Source organism: Myotis daubentonii, chromosome 3 (assembly GCF_963259705.1).
Source record: "Myotis daubentonii chromosome 3, mMyoDau2.1, whole genome shotgun sequence".
Taxonomy (NCBI): Eukaryota; Metazoa; Chordata; class Mammalia; order Chiroptera; family Vespertilionidae; genus Myotis; species Myotis daubentonii.
Window position 1 is genome coordinate 151,885,292 of NC_081842.1, and position 18,065 is coordinate 151,903,356.

The 18,065-nt window shown below is 40.8% G+C and overlaps 1 protein-coding gene across 1 annotated transcript in view; it reads left to right on the forward strand.

The window, feature by feature from the left end:
* Nucleotides 1-18,065, forward strand: part of LOC132230845 (guanylate-binding protein 6-like) — a 29,911-nt gene that overhangs the window by 10,825 nt on the left and 1,021 nt on the right. Inside the window, exons 4-10 of the mRNA XM_059688935.1 lie at nt 923-1,032; nt 1,221-1,417; nt 11,034-11,279; nt 14,207-14,487; nt 15,132-15,344; nt 17,000-17,102; nt 17,437-17,630. Coding sequence (XP_059544918.1) covers nt 923-1,032; nt 1,221-1,417; nt 11,034-11,279; nt 14,207-14,487; nt 15,132-15,344; nt 17,000-17,102; nt 17,437-17,630 — 1,344 coding nt within the window. The remainder of the gene's footprint in view (nt 1-922; nt 1,033-1,220; nt 1,418-11,033; nt 11,280-14,206; nt 14,488-15,131; nt 15,345-16,999; nt 17,103-17,436; nt 17,631-18,065) is intronic.

The following is an 18,065-nucleotide window of genomic DNA, read 5'->3' on the forward strand; positions in this document are numbered from 1 at the left end:
TCTCTACCTACCTTCTGCTCTGTGCCACTCAGAACAATAACTATACTTATTGCATTCTAACTCTCATTTTGCTTCTGCAGATCTTTCTACTTGCAGGCTTGTTTCATTTCTTCAAGTCAAGATTTTATAAATCCTTTAACATCCAGCACAAAATTTTTAGGGATGCTTCATATTATAAACCCACTCTTTCTCTAACTCCAGTGTATTTTGTTCCTTTTTGACTGATCCATCATTTAAAAAATATATATATTTTTATTGATTTCATAGAGGAAGGGAGAGGGAGAGAGATAGAAAGATCAATAATGAGAGAGAATCATTGATTGGCTGCTTTTTTATTTTATATAATGGCTGTTGGTTTTACTAACATTCACTATTACTGTGTAACCTTTACATTATATTGTTGTCATCTTCATTGCATTTGTTTTTAAATGTTTGTAAATACCATGAAATAGTTATCTCAAGTGTAACAATTATATTCACCTTTGCTTCCCTATAACTAAGGAAAATATATAACATTTAGCGGTAGTTCATAAAAATTTAATTTACTTGGTTTTATTTTGAGAGTTCAATTGTGACTAGCAAAGTAGTTATTTTACAGTTCACTTTTTGTTAAATGAACATGTGGTGTCACTTATGAACTATGAATTGTTCAAAATTATTGTGTTTACTCCCACTTAGAATCAAAGAACACTTGAAGGAAAGCATAATTAGAATTCTTTTATAGGTGAGGAAACTGAGATCACAAGAAATGTCAATGTAATTGCCAAAGCTGAGATTTGCCTTTAATTCTGATTTCAAGGTTTTTTTCTTTGTACCAAACACACTATGATCCGAAATAATAAATTAAAAATGATTAATCAAATAACTGAATGAGTTTCTGAAAATAACACTCCTAAATGTTTTTTTCTAACATGTTTTCTAGGGTGATCCTAAGAATGACTCATGGATCTTTGCCCTGGCTGTGCTTCTGAGTAGCACTTTCATCTATAACAGTATGAGCACTATTAACAATGATGCCTTAGAGAAACTGCAGTATCCTTCCCAGTTTTATTGAGAAATTGATGGGAATGGAGACAAAGCTGAATTCTCTTTCCCTGTGGCTGTGTGGCCTTTGGTGGAGCAGAGGGAACCCAGGGCAAAAGACAATGTTTATAATAATTTTTTTGATGGAAGTGTAAGAATTGTGGGTAGAAAGTTCCTTTTCCTTAGCCAGGTCCTAGTTATGTGACAGAGTTGACAGAACTCATTAGGGCAAAGTCTTCTCCTAGACACGGTGGAGTAGAAGATGCCACAGAGTTTGTGAGTTTCTTTCCAGACTTTATCTGGGTCGTACGGGATTTCACCCTAGAGCTGAAGTTAAATGGTCACCCTATCACAGAAGATGAGTACCTGGAGAATTCCTTGAAGCTGATTCCAGGTAACAGGTTGGCTGGGCAGTGGATGGTCCAATACAGGGAGAGGGGGTGTATTAAACATTGTCTATTATCTCTTATATTTGCATTTGTATTTTAAGATTAGATTGAGCCCCATAGAATTGGTTTTTGGAACCTAGGTTGCTATTTGTTGGTAAGATCTAGTAACTACATAGTTAAGCTCACCCAAGAAGACAGGGGCTTAATGTAGAGTGAAAATTATTCAAAACTAAATTTCACCTAAGATAATTTATACCTTAACATTAAAATATAATGGATGCTAAAACTTTCCAAAGACCAGACACTTTTGTTCTTTATTATGCTTCTCCCTTTTTTGTTGTTGTTGATGAACGCAATGACCTATATAATTGTTGCTATCAAATCACACTGAAGTACATATTTCACTCAGTTCTTACTTTTCTCAAGGAGAAACATAAATATCTAGTGCGAGAATAGTTGGATCTTGCACAAAAAAATTTACAGCCTAAATAGACCTGATGATCTACTATCAATGCATATGTTTTCATTATATCGCTCACTTTTTTTTTTTTTTTTGTAAATTGTGGTATAATTGACATACTACGTGGGTAGAATTTTTACCTGCACTATCCAAGTGCAGGGGGAATATAAACAATGGCACTCCTGGCTCCTTCATCATGATAGGTTCTTTTAGATTTTGGGAGGCTCATATATTTTCCCTATCTTCTCTTCTCTGTATGGTCTCTCTCTCTCTTTGTTGCGCAGAAGCTCTTCAATTGTCCTTTAGTTGACTCTCAGGAGAAATTGCTCTAAATATAGGTGCACATTTAGTGTGTTCATGCACCTGCATCTTTTTCTAGTTTCTTGAGGTGTAAAGTAAAGTTGTTTATTTGAGATTTTCTTGTTTCTTGTGGTAGACATCACTATGAACTTCTCTCTTAGAACTGCATTTGCTGACTCCCATATTTTGGCCAGTTGTATTTCCATTTTCATTTGTGGTAAGGTATTTTCTTATTTCTCTTTTGACTTCTTCATTGACCCATTGGTGGTTTAGAAGCATGTTGTTTAATATCCACATATTAGTGAAATTTTTAGTTTTCTTCTTGTAATTGAAATTTTTTGTTGTTTTCCACCATTGTGGTCAGAAAAGATGCTTGATATGAATTCAATCTTTCTAAATTTGTTAAGACTTGTTTTGTGACCTAACCTATGATAGATCCCAGAGAAGTCATGTGTGCTTGAGAATAACGAGCATTCTGATATTTTGGGTAAAATGTTCTGTTTATACCTGTTAAGTCCTTCTGATTTAATGTGTCATTTAGGTGATTGTTTTTGTATTAATTTACTGTCTCCATGAGCTACTTATTGATATAAGTGGGACATTAACATCTCTTACTACTATTGTATTGCTGCCTAGTTCCCCCTAGGTCTGTTCATGATTGCTTTATATATTTAAATAGGGATATATATTCTCTGTTCTAAGTGCATAAATAACTACAAATGTATATCCGTGTGTTGGATTTATGCCATTATATAATGTCTGCCTTTTTTTGGTTTCTTATTACATTCTTTGTCTTAAAGTCTTTTTGTTTAATATCAGTCTCACTACTTTAGATTCCTTTTAGTTTCCAGTTGCATGGAATATCTTTTATCATTTCTTCACTTTCAGTCTACCATGTCCTTGCATCTGAAGTGCATCTCTTGTAGGCAGTATATAGATGAGTCATATTTTTTATTTTTATTTTTAAATACATTTTATTGATTTTTTAAAAAAATATATTTTATTGATTTTTCAGAGAGGAAGGGAGAGGGATAGAGAGCTAGAAACATCGATGAGAGAGAAATGTCGATCAGCTGCCTTTTGCACACACCCCCACTGGGGATGTGCCCGCAACCAGGGTACATGCCCTTGACGGGAACTGAACCTGGGACCCTTCAGTCCATAAGCCAATGCTCTGTCCACTGAGCCAAACCCGTCAGGGCTATTTTATTGATTTTTTACAGAGAGGAAGGGAGAGGGATAGAGAGTTAGAAACATTCTTGAGAAAGAAACATCAATCAGCTGCCTCCTGCACACCCCCTCCTGGGGATGTGCCCGCAACCAAGATACTTGCCCTTGGCCAGAATCGAACCTGGGACCCTTCAGTCCTCAGGCTGACGTTCTATCCACTGAGCCAAACCTATTAAGGTGAGTCTTATTTTTAAAAAAATTCATTTAACCTCTCTATGTTTTTTTTTTTTTTTTTTGACAAATTAGTTCATTTACATATAAAGTAACTAGAAGCCCAGCACGTAAAATCGTGCGGCCCTTCTCACCCACTCGGCCTCACCGTGCTTGCAGCCCCATCCACCCATGCTGGTCTTTGGTCGTTACAGCGTTAGGGCACAGGCCTTTTATAATATAGATTATTGATAGGTATGTACTTATTGAATTTGTTAATTGTTTTCTGGCCATTTTGTAGTTCCTCTCTTCCTTTCTTCTTTTCTTGCTACCTCTCCTTGTGGTTTGATGACTTTCTTTGTGTATCTATTATAAGTTCTTGCTTTGTCGGTACCATGAGGTTGATATATAACAGCATATTTATAACAGTCTATTTAAAGCTGATAACAATTTATGTTTGAAAACATTCTAACCTCTACATTTTTAGTCTCCCCCACCACATTTTATGTTTTTGATGTCACATTTTAAATATTTTTATCTTGGGTATTCCATAATTAATTATCGTGGTTATAGTAATTATTATTTATTTGGCCCATCTTTCCTTTTTTTTGTTGATGAGTCTGGCTGAAGGCTATCAATTTTATTTATCTTTTCAAAGAACCAGCTCTTAATTTTATTGATCTCTTACTTTCTTGTTTTGTCTCTATTTTATTTGCATCCTGACCTTTATTATTTCCTCCCCTTTACTAACTTTGGGTTTTGTTTTTTCTAATGCCTTAAGTGTAAAGTCATATTGGTATTTTGAAATTTTCTTGTTTCTTGAGGTGGGCTTGTATAGCTATGAACTTCCCTCTTAGAACTTCTGTTGCATTCCATAGATTTTGGAGAGTTATGTTTTCATTTTCACCTGTCTCAAGATAGTTTTTGGTCTTCTGGCTGATTTTCTCTTTAATTTATGGGTTGTTTAATAGCATGTTGACTAGTCTCCATGTGTGGTGGTTTTTTTTTTCCCCATTTCTTGTGGTTTATTTCTATTTATATGGTGTTTTGGTGAAAAAAGATATGTGGTATGATTTTAATCTTCTTAAATATATTGAAACTGTTCTATGGCCTAACATGTAATCTATTGTGAAGATGTTCCATATGTACTTTAAAAAATGTTTATCCTGCATACTTTGTATGAAATGTTACATAAATAACTATTAAATCCATCTGGTTTAATTTTTTGTTTGTTTAAGAACAATGTGTACTTATTGATTTTCTGTATACATTATCTATTCATTTATTTAAGTGGGTTATTAAAATCCCCTTTTATTATTGTTCTGCTGGCAATCTCTCCTTTTATGCCTATTAATATTTGCTGAATATATTAACATGCCTTTATGTTGGGTGTGTAAATATTTGTGAATGTTTTATCTTCTTCTTGGATTGACAGCTCTATCATTTTGTAATGCCCTTCTTTGTTTCTTTTTATAGTCTTTGTTTTAAAGTTTATTTTGTTTTTATCAGTTTTATTACCCCCGCTTTAAAAAAATTTTTATTTGCATGGAATATTATTTTCCATCCTTCACTTATAGTCTATATGTGTGTTTTGATCCTAAGTGAATCTTTTGTAGGCAATATTTAGATGGATCATGTTTTTTTTTATTCATTTAGCCACACTATGTCTTTTGATTAGAGCATTTAGTTAATTTACATTTAAAGTAATAGTTGATAGGTATGTACTTATTACCATTTTCTTGATTGATTTTTTGGTTGTTTTTGTAGTTCTTCTCTATTCTTTCCTTCTTTTCTTGGTTTCTTCCCCTGTGATGTTTTGCTTCCCTTTAGTGTTATGTTTGGGTTCCTTTCTCTTTATTTTGCATATCTTTTATAGTTTTTCTTTGTTACCATGAGGTTTATATACATATGTATTATAAGCTGATAGGTATTTAAGTTTGAAAACTTTAAATAGTACCTTTTTACTCACCCTCCACACTTTATTTTCAACATAATGTTTTAGATCTTTTTGTTTTGTGTATTCCCTAACTACTTAGGTATTTATATTTGATTTTGCTTTGCCTTTTAACCTTCATACTAGCTTTTTAAGTGTCTGATCCACTGCCTTTACTATATACTTGCCTTTATTTATGATATATTTCCTTACCTGTATTTTTAAAATTTATGATTGTGCTTTAAGTTTTACTTAAAGAAGACCCATGATGAATTCCGTTGTTTTTTTCTTTTTGGGGAAACTATCTATCCTTCAATCCTGAAGGTTAAACTTATCACCCTGGAGCATTCTATGTTATAAGCTCTTTCCTTTTAGCAACTTAAATATACACTGTCTCTACCTTCTGGCCTTTAAAATTTCAGTTGAAAAATTGTCTGATAACCTTATAGGGATTCCTTTTTATGATTCTAGTTGTATTCCTCTTTCTGTTTTCAAGATTCTCTTTTAACTTTTGCCATTTAATTGTAATATTTTTTGGTGTGGATCTCTTTGATTCATCTTGCTTGGAACTCTCTGTGCTTCCTGGAACTGGTTGTCTATTTCCTTCCCCAGGTTAGGAAAGGTTTTAGCCATTTACTAAAAGAAAAAAGCTTTCTATCCTTTTCTTTTATCTCCTTCTGGAATCCCTATAAAGTGAGTAGTAGTGCACTTGACATTGTCCCAGAATATTTTTAAAATATTCTTTTTTCTTTGTGATGTTCTGATTGGGTGATTTCCACTATTCTTTCTTCTGGGTACTAATCATTTCTTCTCTATTGTCTAATCTGCTTTTGATCCCCTCTAGTATATTTTGCATTTCAGTTACTATATTCCTCAGCTCTAAATGGTTCTTTTTCTAACTCTTTGCTAAAGTTCTAAATGAGTTCCTCTATTCTTCTCCCAAATCCAGTGAGCATCCTTATGACTGTTAATTTTAATTATTTTTTGGGCAAAATACTTATCTCCATTTCATTAGGGATTTTTCCATTTTTCTTTTTTTCGCCTTTTGGAATATATTCCTCTAGCTTCTCCCTTTTGCTTGACTTTCTGTCTTTGCTTCTAGGAATTAGATGAAACAGCTATCTCTCCAGTCTTTAAGGAGTGACCTTGTGTAGGAGTGAGTTCTGTGTAGATTGTATGAGTTGGATGCTTTGGCAGGTCAGCTGAAGTGGGTCTGTGCAGTGCCTGGGGTCCTCTGGATGTCTGGCTGGCTGATGCTTCAGCAGGAACTGGCTGAGTGATTCAGCATGCAGGGCTTCAGGGGTGCCTGAGGCTACAGCAGATTATGGCTGAGGCAGCTTGAGACGTGGGTCTCTGGAGTACTTTAGAGAGCTCGCTGGTAGGGCCTACAGTGGGCACTGGCTAAGGTCATTCTGAGAAGGGGGCTGTTGGTACTCTGGAAAACCAACTGTCTGGGGCTGCAGTGGACATTTGCTGAGGTAACTCTGGCTGCATGACTCTGGATGTGCCTGGAGGTGGGGGGTGCCTAGTCAGGGCTGCAGCAGTGCTGGCTGTGGTAGCCCTGGGGCATGCCCTGTAGGCTTTGCCTGCTTGCTAGAGCTCTTGTTTGAGCTCTGCCTCCACTATCTATAAGGAGGGTAATGAAGGGTAACATAAACAATGGTGCTGGCTAGCAACTCTGATCCCAGAGAATTCCCACAGATCCTGGAGAGTTCATGCAGTTCCCAATACATTTGACAGGCATCTAGTCATTAGTAGATTTTTTAAATGTACAGTCTAAGTACTTTTAAAATCACCTTGTGTTTTTTTCTGTGCCCCAGAGGAGGCATGTCTGCCTATGTGATCCCCGCAATGATATCCCTCCTTACTGCAGGTCTTCCTGTCTGGAAAGGGTTCACATGGATACCACCTTCTCTCTATGATCCCTCTCATTTTGCTGTGAAAAAGTTATTCAATCAGCCCTCATTTCTTCAGGAGGAATTGCTCTATATGTAGGTGTATATTTGTGTGTCCGTGTGAGGAGGTGAGTTTAGACTTTTTCTATGCCACCACCTTGAAGCCCTCTCTCGTTCCTTTTGTTGCTCTGATTGGGTGAGTTCCTCTTCCTTGTCGTCAAATTCACTTATTTTTCTTCGGCTTCATCTAGTTTGCTGTTGAACCCTTCTACTATATTTTTCAGTTTAGATATTATATTCTTCAGCTCTATAACTTCTGTTTGGAACTTTTTAATATCTCATACCTCTTTGTTGAAGTTCTCACAGTGTTTTCTCTATTCTTCTTTCGTTTGGTGGGCATCTTTATGACCATTACTTTCAACTTTTTATTGGGTAAATTACTTATCTCCATTTCATTAGGTTTTTCTTCTGAGGTTTTATTTTGATATCACATTTGGAACATACTCCTGTGTTTCCACATCTTGATTGACTCTCTCTATTGGTTTCTATACTTTAGATGAAACCACTACCTCTCCTGTTCTTGAATTAGTGGCCTGGTATAGATGAACCTTATTGTTCAGCCTGCCCTTGCTCTGGCTTGTTTCTCAATCCTTTGTGATTGTCCAAGCAGCTTATTTTTGTTTTTAATGCTCCCGTTAGTTTAGGGTGTGACATGACCTGTCAGTGTCCCAAAGGGAAGGCTGCACCCAGATTCAGGTTGATTGGAAGTCAGATCTTCAGGCAGCAGATTTTTTTAAATGCAATCCTACGGGACTTCAAGCATAAGCCCTGAGGCCACCAGAACCAGATGATCTGTAGGTGTTTGCTGGGCAGTAGTCCCCAAAATTGGGGCTCCAGACAAAAGTCTAAGCTTCTTTCTGGGAGATGCTAATAAGCTGTAGCAAGGCAGAGAGACTACAAAGATGGTGTCTCCCAACCTCTGTTCCCTAAAAGTATAGCCTCTAATTGTGCCAAAAATGATTTTTGCTCTTATGGCAAAAGCTCCAAGACAAGAAAGTTTTTTTCAAAAATACTGGGTGTGTGTGTTTTAATCTTCTGTCTGTATAGTATCCTGGGCGTGCTGGCCTGCCACAAACTGTCTCTCTGATTTGTACAGTCTCATGGGACACAGGAACACAAGAACCCCTGGCTAATGCGTCTAGGCTAGTGGTCGGTAAACTCATTAGTCAACAGAGCCAAATATCAACAGTTGACTCGCCCAGGCCTAAAACCGACTTCAAAATAGACTCGCCCAGGCCTAAAACTGACTTCTGCGCATGGGCCACGAAGTTTCAATCGCAGTGTACACGCGCCCGCATGTGGTATTTTGTGGAAGAGCCACACTCAAGGGGCCAAAGAGCCGCATGTGGCTCTTGAGCTGCAGTTTGCCAACCACGGGTCTAGGCAATCAAGGGGTATCCCCTGTGTGGCAATCACAAAAACCAGGGTACAAAATGTAAAAAGTGGGTCATGGAACACATTTAAAAACTCTCTTCCAAGAGATGCTGGTGCTCTGGAGTGTGGCAGAGGAACAATATAGTACCTGCCCTCTGACTTCTCCGGAGAGGATTACAGTCAGCCCTTAGTTGTTTGTTTCATTAGAAACCTGCCCCTCATACTGCAGCTTGAATGTAAGCTACCAGGTCTCTCGCAGAAAGACTCAGCTCCTGGGTCTGTTGTCTTTTGCTGTGCCCTGGCAGTGGTAGTTGTTTAAGGACTCTTTCTCCCTGGGACACACATGTATAAGCCCGCTGGCCACCATTACCAGGAGATACAGAGGTGTCCCCTGGCAGCAACCACAAAAATCAGGACACCAGACAAGGTTATATGATCCTTTCTGGAAGATACCAGTAAGCTAGAATAAGGCAGAGGAATAATATAAAGAGGAAGAATATAAATATAAAGAATATAAAGATTGTCTCCATTCCTTGAGAGCACCTCCATAGTAAGTGTGCCAAACCAGAAGCTTGGCCCTCAGGCCGAAGTTCCTGGACAAGCAAAGAAGACTCTTCAGAAAGACTAGCGGTGTGTTTCAGTCCATCTCAGCAGTGCCCTAGAGTAGCAGTGTGCCAAGAACTGTCTCTTCAATTATTACAGTGCCCTGGGACCCAGTAACTTAAATCCCCTCACCTCCAAAGCCAGACAATCATGGGGCATCTCCTGGATGGCAGGCTCAAAAATTGGGTCACAAAGCATAAAAACCAGAACAGCAGAAATGTTTATGAGCTCTGTCCTGGAGATGATGGTAGTGTGGAGCACAGCAGAGGGAGAATACAAACATATTGTCCACTGGAAAAAGGAAAATAAACAAAAAGAGAAAAAATGATGGTACCCATTGGCTTTAGGAAGGTAGAGGGAGAATAGGAAGATGGCATTCACCAGCTTCTATCCCCAGAGAGTATCCTAGCAGCTCCTTTTCCTTCAGACCAATGCTTTAAAGTTTTGCAAATAATTATTTTTCTCTTTTCAAAGAGTTTCTGCACTGAGCCCTGGGGTGGGTGAGTCTGCATGTGAACCCTTTAAGAACTCACCACAGCCCCATGTGTCTTGTGGTGTGAGCCCTGCTTGTTTTCAAAGCCAGATGTTCTGGGTCTCATCTCAAGTGCTGCTCTTAAACATTGGGGTGCCTGATGTGAGATACAAACCCTTCACTCTTCAGGGAGAAGCTCCAGGTTTAGAGTTCCTTCCAGACCATGGGTCACTGTGCTGGGGATGTGGCTTATGGTGAGATTGTATCTCAGCTTTTCTACCCACTTCAATGTGGTTACCATTTCATTTGCCCATTGTAAAGGGATTGCTCCACCAGTTTTTAGTTTGTTTGTTTGTTTTTTCTCCCAGAAGAAATCGCTCCATACATAGCTGTAGTTTCAGTGTGTCTGTGGGAAGTGAGTTGAGGATCTGCCTACATCGCCATCTTAAACTGGAACATTTTTTTAAAATTATTACTGAAAACAGCCAGATTCTCCATTTTACTTTCCTCATCATATCCTCCTTTGTATGCCAATATATTTATTCACTTTGACACTATTTTAAGTAAATAACTTATTTTAATTAATTGCATTTACGTAGGTGAGTACTCGACACAACCAATGTGTTTTTGGAGTAGTGGTGAGTTTTTCAGATTACATTTATGTAGAGTTTAGTCTTTAGATTTTCTGCAAAAAAATAGCTACTCTAATTTGTAGTATGTGAATTCAATCAATGCAGTTTTTCTTAACTGAGCAAGTTGTCATATGTCCTATGTTAATCATTACTCCATTGTCATTGTAACTTCTCTTTATTTTGTTCCTACAGTTTACTTCCAACATGGATTGGAGTAGACCAGAAATTGAAATTTGACCATTATTCATTAGATAAACATTTGATAATCCAATCACCATGTTTGATTTTGTGGATACCAGCCATAAATTTCTTTTTCTTGGCCATATGTTTCCTAAAATTTCTCTTCAGTAACATGTCATTCATATGAGTTTAATTTGTAATGTGTATGAATATGTTAAAGGAGTTCTATGAGCATAGAAATCACCAAAGATCAAAAATTCCCAGTCATAAAAATATTTAGCTGTCTTGTCCCAAGACTGTGCTGACTGTAACTATGCTTTCCTTTTCCTCAGGTTTAAATCCAAAAGCTAAAATTTCCAACATACCCAGGGAGTGTATCAGGCATTATTTTCCAAAACGGAAGTGTTTTGTCTTTGACCGGCCAACACAAGACACAAGTCTCCTAGCCAAAATTGAGAATATTTTGGAAAGCCAACTGGATCCTAAATTCCGGCAACAATCAGATAATTTCTGTTATTATATCTTCACCCATGCAAAGACCAAGACCCTCAGGGAAGGAGTCAAGGTCACGGGGAATCGTGAGTCTTCTTTTCTAAAACCATATTTCTGAGTGGCCTCATATGTGTTAATTATTTAATTACTAGAGGTCCGGTGCACAAAATCCAGTGGGATCAGGCCTAAACCGGCAGTCAGACATCCATCTTACAATCTGGGACCTTTGGCTCCTAATTGCTCACCTGCCTACCAGCCTGGTCACTCCTAACTGCCCCACCCCTGTCAGCCTGGTCACCCCTTACTGCCCTCCCTGCCAGCCTAGTCTCTACTCACTCCCCCACGTGCCAGCCTAATTGCTCACAGCTGCCCCCCCTGCTGGCCTGGTTGCTCCTGCCTCCCTGTCAGTCTGGTCACCTCTTACTGCCCCCCTGCCATCCTGGTTACCCCTAACTGTGCCCCCCAACAGCATGGTCACCTCTGACGGCCCCCCCTCCTCCCACCAGCCTGGTCATCCCACGCAGTCTGCTGTTCAATTGTTTGGTTGTCCCTCACTAACCCCCCTGCTGGCCTGGTTGGCCCACGCAGCCTGCTTGTTCAGTCATTTGGTCGTCGCTCACTAACCCCCTGGCCGGCCTGGTCGTAGGGCCTGAGGGTCAATTTGCATAATGCCTCTTTATTATATAGGACTAGAGGCCGGGTGCACAAAAATTTGTGCACTTGGGGGGGAAAGGGGGTCCCTCAGCCAGGCCTGTGCCCTCTCGCAGTCTGGGACCCCTCGGGAGATAACGACCTGCTGGCTTAGGCCTGCTCCCGGGTGGCAGAGGGCAGGCCAAATCCCTAGGTGCAGCTCCTGCTCGGGCACAGAGCAGGGCTGATTGGGGAGTTGGGGCACTGCCCCCTGTCATGCACAGAGCAGGGCGGATCGGGAGGTTGCGATGCCACCCTCAGTCATGCTCAGGGTAGGGCAGATTGGGGGGTTGGAGCACCGTCCCCTGTCACACTGAAGGCAGGGTCGATGGGGAGGTTGTGGCGCCACCCCCGTCACACACAGAGCAGGGCCAATTAGGGGGTTGGGGCGCTGCCCCCGTCACTCACAGAGTAGGGCCCATCAGGGGGGTTGGGGCTCCATATCCTGTCATGCACAGAGCAGGGCCTATCAGGGGGTTGAGGAGCTCCCCCCTGTCACTCACAGAGTAGGGCCAATAGGGGAGTTGGGGCACCGCCCCGTCACACACAGAGCAGGGTGGATCAGGGGGTTGGGGCGCCGCACCCTGTCACACTCAGGGCAGGGCCGATAGGGAGGTTATGGCTCTACCCCGTCACACACAGAGCAGGGCCCATGGGGGGTGGTTGGGGCGCCACCCTTTATCACCCACAGAGCAGGGCTGGTCAGGGGGTTGGGGCGCCGCCACTGTCACACTCAGGGCAGGGCCGATGGGGAGGTTATGGCTCTACCCTGTCACACACAGAGCAGGGCCCATGGGGGGGGGGTTGGGGCGCTGCACCCTGTCACACACAGAGCCGCAGAGCAATCAGGGGGTTGGGGAGCTCCCCCATATCAGGCACAGAGCAGGGCTGATCGGGGGGTTGGGGTGCCTTCCCCTGTCACAAACAGAGCAGGGCGGATAGGGAGGTTTTGTCCCTGCCCCCTGTCACACAGAGAGCCGCCGGGTGATCAGGGGGTTTAGGCGCTGCCCTCTGTCACGCTGATCCCGGTGCCGGGAGGCCTTGTGCTTCCGCTGATCCCAGTGCTGGGAGGCATATTACCCTTTTATTATATAGGATAGAGGCCTGGTGCATGGTTGGGGGCCGGCTGGTTTGCCCTGAAGGGTGTCGTGGATCAGGGTGGGGGTCCCCACTGGGGTGCCTGGCCAGTCTGGGTGATTGGCTGAGGGCTGTTTTCAGGCTGGCAGGTGACTGAAGCTACCAACCACTCCTTTTTTTCTTTTTTTTTTCTTTTTTATTCTGGGCCAGCTTTAGCTCTGAGGCTTGGCTCCAGCTCTTAGGCCTATGTGGCTGAAAGCAGGTATCTGGTTTGTATGGGTTCCATAATCAAAACACTGTTTCAACTCCAGCTCTGAGATCCCGGCTGGCTCAAAGCCAGTTTCTGGGGTTTTGTTTAGCTTCTATATTTGTAACAATGTTTCAAACTGCAAGCTCAGAGGCCAGCAAGGCAGGCGGAGAACGTTGGAGTCCTCTGTCACTGAAGCAAGCAAGCCTCATGTTCGCTTCAAGCTGCCTGGCTGCCGGCTGCCATCTTGGCTGGCAGTTAATTTGCATACCACCCTGATTAGCCAATGGGAAGGGTAGCGGAGTGACACCAATTTGCATGTTTCTCTTTTATTAGATAGGATAATATGTGTTTTTCAGTAATTTTGTTTTATTTTATATAAAAAATGTGTACTTATAAATATTCATACTCCATAGAGATATGTGTATGTGCTTTTTAATTATCTCTTGTCATGTGATTAACTAATCCTTTCTGAAAGCTCCCAATATTATCACTTATATCTTGGTATCCCAGATTTAAGAAGAACCCCACCACTGATAATAAAACCACTAACTGGGTATAAAAACAGAGTATGTTGTATTTTCAGGGGAAGTCTAATATAGTAAGTGTTTTTTCTCAAAGAGACTTCTTGGGAGTTTAAACCAGCCCAAAATAAATACTTGTTTCTGAGTACCTGAAATCTATTGAAAGCTTAAGAATTAGGAACAATTATTATCCGAATTATTTTTCCTATCTCTTTACCTGTGTAGTATATTTTTCTTTTATTTGTGTAATTTATAATAATTATTCAGACACCTCTGATTATGTTAGATAAAGGTAGGTATTTAACCCTTTTTTTGTGATGTCCTGTAGAACACTAGAATAATGAATAATGAATAAATGTGAAAATGAAGGTGTGATAGAAGTAGGTGTGTGTGTGGTTTCAGAATTATAATATCAGATTCTTGGATCTCATTGAGTGATAAATTTATATTGATCCCTGTTTCCTATTTTATTCAGGGTTGGGGACTCTAGTGGTGACTTATGTAGATACCATCAATAAAGGATCAGTGCCTTGTTTGGAGAACGCGGTGACAACTCTAGCCCAGCTTGAGAACTCAGCGGCTGTGCAGAAGGCAGCTGACCACTACAGCGAGCAGATGGGCCAGCGAGTGATCTTTCCCACAGATACGCTCAAGGAATTGTTGGACCTGCACGCAGTCTGTGAGAGGGAAGCAATTGCAATCTTCCTGGAGCACTCCTTCAAGGATGACCAGAGGGAGTTTCAGAAGAAGCTCACGGTATTTTGTCTTGGTATTTGTCCTTACTAATTCTTGCCCTTCTGGGATGATGCCTTCAGTTCTACAGATTCATCTCATAGCTCATCTCCTATTCAGCATAAAGTAGTCTGCATTTTCCAGAGAGGGAGAATATTTGCTTCTTTTTTTCTTCAAACTCAGGAAAGATATTAAAGATCTGTCTGATCTCTCAAGAAAACCAGCATTGGTTTCTCCTTCAGTGAATTGTGGCATGATTCCTGACCTCCTCAAAGTCATTTCTGAGCTGGTTAATCTCCAGGTATATGCACTCCTATTTTAGACACTTGATTTCCTTAGCATACTCTCTTAACAGGTAATTATTTATATTATTTTAGTTGTATCATTTTTATCAAAGATAGATTCACAGGATACTACAGTTACTAGGAACTACAAAGAATATATAATGCAATCTCAACATTTCACAGGTGAAGATGAAGCCCAGGGAGGTTAAGAAGCTTTAACAGGGTCTTGTAGAGAGTTTTCAGAGTTGGAAATAAATTTGATTCTTGCTACATTGACTGGATGCTTTTATTAAGAGGACCACAGAGTACCCAGCTAATAAACTCTTTGGAATTTTATCTTCTATGTTCCTTTCTCTGGTGACACCCATCTACATTCCCATACAGGAAATCATAAAGAATAAGAAGGAGAGTTTATTGCTGAAGAATGAAGAGGCTTCTGAGAAATATTGCCAATATGTACTTGATCAGCTTTCAATGGCCCTAATGGAAAGTATTTCAGATGGAACTTTCTCTGTTTCTGGAGGGCACAAGAAATACAGGAGAGCAAAGGAAAGGATTGAACGGCGATATTGGGAAGTACCCAGAAAAGGAGTGAAGGTTAGAATTAAGGGGAACATAGGGATACTACAGATTAAAGTCAAGAGGGTCTCCTGAAAATATGATAGCACAGCACCAGTTGTGGGTAATATGAGAGTATGGGGATAGCATGACTGCTTTAGCTTTTAAGGTCCACTATTTGCTCTTTCTTCCTAAGTAGAGTAGAAATGTCCATCCTCAAAAATGAGTATAAATTTCTGAAATTTATGAGAGAGAGCAGAAATTATGCATTTCATTGTCTAACAACATGACATTTAGTGTACTATGTTTTGAGGCTTTATGATGGAAAGCTAGAATCTTTGCACTCAAACTGATTAAAGTGAGAAAGTCAAATAAATGGACAATTATATACAGTGGTAACATGTATGTACCTGTGACTCTGGGGTACACTGGTGATGGTAATAAATGTAGTAATAACAATACAATTAACATATCAAATTACTACTAATAGTTACTACTTATTGGCAGAATATTAAGCTTTTTCTCTTAACATTTTAATTTGACCATCCAAAATGTTATGAAACATTTATTTTCTTACCCACATTTTATAGATGTGAATTAGGAGGCACAGGTAGGTTATATAATTTGCTTAAAGTTGCACATGTAGCAAGTGCCTAGGGAGAACAGCAACATAGATTAGAGTCTACATTTCACATAGGGCATATCCTATATAATCCTATATAATAAAAGCCTAATATGCAAATCAACCTAACAGCAGAAGGACCAGTGTAATGACCAGTTGCTATGATGTGCACTGACCATCAGAGGGCAGATGCTCAATGCAAGAGCTGCCCCCAGCCCTCAGGTCACAGGCCAGCCAAGGCGGGTGCCAGTCGGGCACCCCCCCCCCCCCCCGTCACCTCACAGATCAGCCCTGATTGCCTAGGGACCCTACCCGTGCACAGATTTTGTGCACCGGGCCTCTAGTCCTATATAATAAATGGCTAATATGCAAATCAACCAAACAGCGGAACAACCAGTTGCTATGAGGTGCACTAACCACCAGAGGGCAGATGCTCAATGCAGGAGCTGCCCCCTGGTGGTCAATGTGCTCCCACAGGGAGAACACCACTCAGCCACAAGCTGTGCTCATGGCTGGTGAGTGCAGAGCGGGTGTCGGGAGCCTTTCCCACCTCCATGGCAGAGCTAAGGATGTCTGACTGCCAGATTAGGCCTACTCCCGCCATCAGTTGGACATCCCTCAAGGGCTCCCAGACTGTGAGAGGGTGTAGGCCTTGCTGAAGGCCCTCCCCCTTCGAGTGCACAAATTTCATGCACTGGACCTCTAGTCGTCTATAAAATCTTCCCAAAGACGAGGGGATGTAAAGTTTGAAATATTTGTACATGTTGTCTGGGTTGAATGTTATTCAAAGGAAAGAGCTGCAAATTCATAACAGAACCAAAGTTGTTATGGGTTTGTGCAACAGCACATAATTCTGACTGACTGACCTTGAGCATGTGGAATGAAGTAGTACTGGAAGAGGGAATGGAGGAAGACATGGAGAGTCTTTGGTTACAGTAAAGTGCTTGGACTCTTTGTAGAGGATCTTGGAGCATTTTAAACAAAAAGTAAAAATGACACATATGGACTTATTTGCACAGAACAAATCTCCTTAGTGGAACTCTAAGTTCTTTGTCCCTTCTTGTGTCCTCAGGCAACAGAGGTCTTCCAACGCTTCCTGGCATCACAGGTATCAATAGAGAAATCCATCCTGCAGGCAGATAAAGCCCTGACCCAAGGGGAGAAGGCCATAGCAGGTATGGGGCATAATGCAACTCTCAGTGAGGTGGCATTTCCTGCAGTGCTCTCTGACAGATCACATTAAGATCTTTCCAAAACAACAATTTTTTCCTTCTGTGGAATTCACATTCTGCCAAATCTGAACATAACAAGCAGAGTGTGGTTGTATGTCAACCAGACAGTCAAGGTCTTTTCCATTACATTATCAAACCTGCTCTTGATGGTGTAGCAAATGGGTGAAATCTGAGATTCCTCACCTCTTTCAAATTTGATTTGTTCTCTAATCTCAAAATGTTAGAGTTCAGGCCTGATCTTATACTTTCTTCTTTTTCTAAAATTGTCATGGGGCAGAGGAGCGGGCCAAGAAGGAGCAAGCTGAGAAGGAACAGGAGTGGCTAAGACAGAAGCACAAGGAGCAGCAGCAGCAGATTGAGGCGCAAAATAGGAGTCTGGAGGAAAACATAGTCCAACTGAGAAAGAAGCTGGAGAAGGACAGAGACGAGGCTCTGAGAGAACAGACAAGGATACTGGAACACAAGCTGAAGGTAAGTCTGGCCATGGCCTCAATAGTTGCTCATGGTCATCACCCTGGTAAATGAGAAAGGAATAGGTGAAAATTAATACAAAACTAAAAAGAAAACAACTACTGCTATTTACTGCATTTGATTCACCAAAAGTACCAAATCCTGGATTTCCAAGAGACCCATGAGTTTTCCTCCACACCGAGACTCTGGAGAGGCCAAGATGACCTTGGGTCCTCCAAGTCCTTGGAGAATATGAATAGCCTCCCCGAAGTTCAAGTGTCTACATTAGTGGGATTCTAGGGTGATCTCATGAAGCCGTAATTAAACAAGGTTTTTAATAGATTATCAAGTAGATATTCTAACCAGATGTTGTTTTTAATATAAGCAGCAACTGGGCACTTCACCAAGATTACTGTCAATTATCCAGAACTCTACTACCAGCAAAGACCCTGATTT